This window comes from Berghia stephanieae, chromosome 4, assembly GCF_034508935.2.
Source record: "Berghia stephanieae isolate SIO BIC M18660-M18661 chromosome 4, UCSD_Bste_1.3, whole genome shotgun sequence".
Taxonomy (NCBI): domain Eukaryota; kingdom Metazoa; phylum Mollusca; class Gastropoda; order Nudibranchia; family Aeolidiidae; genus Berghia; species Berghia stephanieae.
In genome coordinates, this window is record NC_088363.1 from 49,267,752 (window position 1) to 49,272,102 (window position 4,351).

At 39.4% G+C, this 4,351-nt stretch overlaps 1 protein-coding gene across 2 annotated transcripts in view; it reads left to right on the plus strand.

Annotated features, from left to right (window-relative positions):
* LOC144970748 (D-glucuronyl C5-epimerase B-like) overlaps positions 1 to 4,351 on the plus strand; it is a 45,286-nt gene extending 40,935 nt beyond the window's left edge. Inside the window, exons 6-7 of one of the 2 annotated variants that reach the window (XM_078910735.1) lie at positions 444 to 710; positions 3,200 to 4,350. In XM_078910735.1, the coding sequence (XP_078766861.1) occupies positions 444 to 710; positions 3,200 to 4,233 (1,301 nt within the window). In that variant the 3' untranslated portion in view covers positions 4,234 to 4,350. Of the gene's footprint in view, positions 1 to 443; positions 711 to 3,199 lie in introns of both variants that reach the window. The other variant, XM_078910736.1, reaches the window with a different exon arrangement.

The following is a 4,351-nucleotide window of genomic DNA, read 5'->3' on the forward strand; positions in this document are numbered from 1 at the left end:
TAAGAACTTGGACAGATGAAGCTGAGAAAGGTGGCGCTGCTTTAATAGAATTGGCAAGAGATAGATCAGCTTGGCGGAAGATGACCTCCGACGTCTGCTTCAGATATGGAACTACATGAGATGAGATCCATCCATCCATCCATCCACCTACCTACCTATGCATCCATCCATCTATTTATCTGTTCAATTAACTATCCATCCAACTATCCATCCACCCATCCATCCACTTAACTTCATTGAAGTCCCAGGTTTGAGAGTTTGTTATTTTGTGGGGTTTTTTTTTTTTTTACAAGACGAAGGCCATTTTAATCGATAGATTTTTAAAGGAGGAATTTTCCGCCAAACTTTTAAATAAGAGTGAGGAAAAATGGCCTAAACAACTTTCTTTAACAATAATATTTTTCTATTCAAATCGGCATCAAACCTCCCTCATCCCCGTACAGGCGTGCCAATCACAACCCAATGGAGCAAAGATGGCTACCACTACCCCATCCAGATCGCCCAGTTTGCTCTGTCCCACCACGCCAAGCATATCGTGGACATCGATACCAAAGGACAACAGGACAGCAAACTTGTTCTGGAGGATGGCGAGGACGAGGGGTCCGCGGGTTGGATCCGACCCGACCAGAAATCATCGTTCAAGTCTGTGCCCGAGAGGGCGGGGAGAGATGGGGATCAGCACAATCACGTGATGGAGTTTAACACTGCTGGTGAGAATGCGTTGTTTGTTTGTCTGTTTGCTTGTTTGTTTCTTTGTTTCTTTGTTTCAATGGTTTTACGGCGCTATTGACACGTGTAGGTCGTTTCAGCGTCAGTCAAAAGGAAGATAATAGAAGAAAACAAAAACAACAACAAGAAAGGCAGACGAAGATGACGGGTTTAACCCTCTCCTTACCACCCATTTTCAAGATTTTCCCCAAAACTCATTACCCAACTAACACAAAAATATATTTTTATCACTTAAACAGAATATAGCAGATAAACAATTTCTTTAGCAAAACATGCTCTACAACACACTGTTCGTTTTCTTTTTAATTTTATGATTTACAAAAGATATTTGAATAAAAAAAATGTTGGTTGTATCGTAACGAATATGACGATTTTCCTATGGGTGGTAAGGAGAGGGTTAAGGAAAGAAAAGATTCCATGAGTAATCTATCAGTGTGCCTATTTTGACAAGACCTAAAAGTCCCAACCAGGAACATGCAAATAATCCCGCTATGAAAGAAGCACTTAAATGTTTACAAAGCATACTATACTTTTTATAAAATATAATAATACATAACAGAGCGATGATTTACAAAGAAAAATATTATCTCTCTCTCTCCCCCCCCCCCCCCCCCCCCTCCCCCGCTAAAAATGAATTTTATCTTTGAAATTGGCTGCTTCCCTATCATCTAATACTTCCCGACAGGACTGTGAATAAACTGAGTAATGTCAATATAGAGCAGAGACAGAGAGTTACATGGAAAGGAAAAACAGATATTACTCGTATAAGGGACAGAAGACTAGAGCATTCATCAAAACGCATCGCTCGTCACCCACGTGATGGTGTTAACTGCGAAGAAGAAGAAGAAGAAGAAGAAGAAGAAGAAGAAGAAGAAGAAGAAGAAGAAGAAGAAGAAGAAGAAGAAGAAGAAGAAGAAGAAGAAGAGAAGAAGAAGAAGAAGAAGAAGAAGAAGAAGAAAAGAAGAAGAGAAGAAGAAGAAGAAGAAGAAGAAGAAGAAGAAAGAAGAAGAAAAGAAGAGAAGAAGAAGAAGAAGAAGAAGAAGAAGAAGAAGAAGAAGAAAGAAGAAGAAGAAGAAAGAAGAAAGAAGAAGAAGAAGAAGAAGAAGAAGAAGAAGAAGAAAGAAGAAGAAGAAGAAAGAAGAAGAAGAAGAAGAAGAAGAAGAAGAAGAAGAAGAAGAAGAAGAAGAAGAAGAAGAAGAAGAAGAAGAAGAAAGAAGAAGAAGAAGAAGAAGAAGAAGAAGAAGAAGAAGAAGAAGAAGAAGAAGAAGAAAGAAGAAGAAGAAGAAGAAGAAGAAGAAGAAGAAGAAGAAGAAGAAGAAGAAGAGAAGAAGAAAAGAAGAAGAAGAAGAAGAAGAAGAAGAAGAAGAAGAAGAAGAAGAAGAAGAAGAAGAAGAAGAAGAAGAAGAGAAGAAGAAGAAGAAGAAGAAGAAGAAGAAGAAGAAGAAGAAGAAGAAGAAGAAGAAGAAGAAGAAGAAGAAGAAGAAGAAGAAAGAAGAAGAAGAAGAAGAAGAAGAAGAAGAAGAAGAAGAAGAAGAAGAGAAGAAGAAGAAGAAGAAGAAGAAGAAGAAGAAGAAGAAGAGAAGAAGAAGAAGAGAAGAAGAAGAAGAAGAAGAAGAAGAAGAAGAAGAAGAAGAAGAAGAAGAAGAAGAAGAAGAAGAAGAAGAAGAAGAAGAAGAAGAAGAAGAAGAAGAAGAAGAAGAAAGAAGAAGAAGAAGAAGAAGAAGAAGAAGAAAGAAGAGAAGAAGAAGAAGAGAAGAAGAAGAAGAAGAAGAAGAGAAGAAGAAGAAGAAGAAGAGAAGAAGAAGAGAAAGGAGAGAAGGAAAGAAAGAGAGAGAAGAGAAAAAGAAGGAAAAGAAGAAGAAGAAGAGAAAGAAGAAGAAGAGAGAAGAGAGGAGAGAGAAGAAGGAGGAGGAGGAGGAGGAGGAGGAGGAGGAGGAGGAGGAGGAGGAGGAGGAGGAAGAGGAGGAGGAGAAAAAGATGTTCAATACATTCACATTTGGTCCACACGGCTCAACAACTCAATGATCAGCCTTAATGTTGGTTGCCTTTTTAAAAACTGGGAATTGATGGGTTGATTTCTTTTCCACACTTGAAGGTTTCCGTTTCGTAATAGTATTAGTTTCTCATAAATATTTCACACAATAGTTTTCAATAAATTTAAGAAAAGTATTTTCAAATGTTATCTAGAGGGATGTTTTGACAGGCATTTAAATTTTTTAATTGGATTTTATTATTAAAACATTATATTTGATGTTCTCAAAGGACGTGAGTAATAGTCGGGCCATTTATCCATGTCCTAATTTTAAGTTTTCGTGGCGATTACTTTTAGTATGATTGTTTCTTGTATATTTCCATATGTTTTTTGTCTCTCTCAAATCCATAATAATTTCCAACATCAAAAAAGAGTTATTCCAATACATTTATTTTTGTGGAATTAATGATTCAAAAGTTATCCCCCTTCTATCCTCAGATTCCCATTTAACCAAAGGAATCGCCATAGCGGCGAAGGAAAAGAACTTGTACTGTTTCTTCCTGGACGTCAAATTTGCCTCAAATGGAAGCATCACCGTGGTTGTGGAATCCGGCAAAGATGTCCAGATTAAAATCCACTACGTGTTCACCTCAACGTTTATCTCCTATGACGGGAAAAGCAACATTTACTACGGAATGGGAACTGGCCGAGCTGGGCAGTGGTTTAGACTCGTACGCAATTTAAAATTTGATTTGTTGAAAGGATTGCTTGTAAAGTTGAAGATGGAGCGAGTGAAAATGTTTCCGTTGACAAAAGTTTTAGAAATCCGTCTCCACGGGCATGGCTGGTTAGATAACCTCACTCTATCTCGTTCCGTTCACATGGAGCAGTTTTACGACGCTGCTAATTGGTTAGTTCGTCATCAAGATGAGAGAGGAGGCTGGCCAATTATGGTGCAGAGGAGAGTAGTCGTCGGTGTCCTTGAACTTCCTCCTGGATGGTATTCAGCCATGGGTCAAGGTCAGGCGATGTCTGTATTAGTGCGCGCGTATTTAGACTCTAAAAATAGAAAATATCTAGACGCTGCTGGGCAGGCTTTGAAATTGTTTCAAGTCGATAGCGCTCAGGGTGGAGTGAGAGCAAGGTTTTTCGGGAAATATGACTGGTACGAAGAATACCCAACAACCCCGAGCTCTTTCGTTCTCAACGGATTCATTTATTCATTACTGGGCCTATACGACTTGAAGGAAACAGCCATAGGAGAAGACAAAATTCTGGCGGAGAAGATTTTCAATTCCGGAATGACGTCATTGAAAAGCATGATCGGGATGTACGACACGGGTGTCGGTACGTTCTATGACCTACGTCACATATCGGCTGGAATCGAACCCAATAGGGCACGTTGGGATTATCACACTACGCACATCAACCAGTTGTTACAGCTAATGATTATAGATGACAGTGATGTTTTTAAGACAACAGTCCATCGATGGTTAGGGTATCTCAAAGGGAAAAGGTCTCGGCATAATTAAGAATAAAGAAAGAAACTCGAGGTGCGATTCCGCAACAATAATATAATATTCATGATGTCCAGCGGGTGTGTGTGTGGGGGGGGGGGGGGGGGGGGGGCAGTGTGGCTCAGCGGTACGG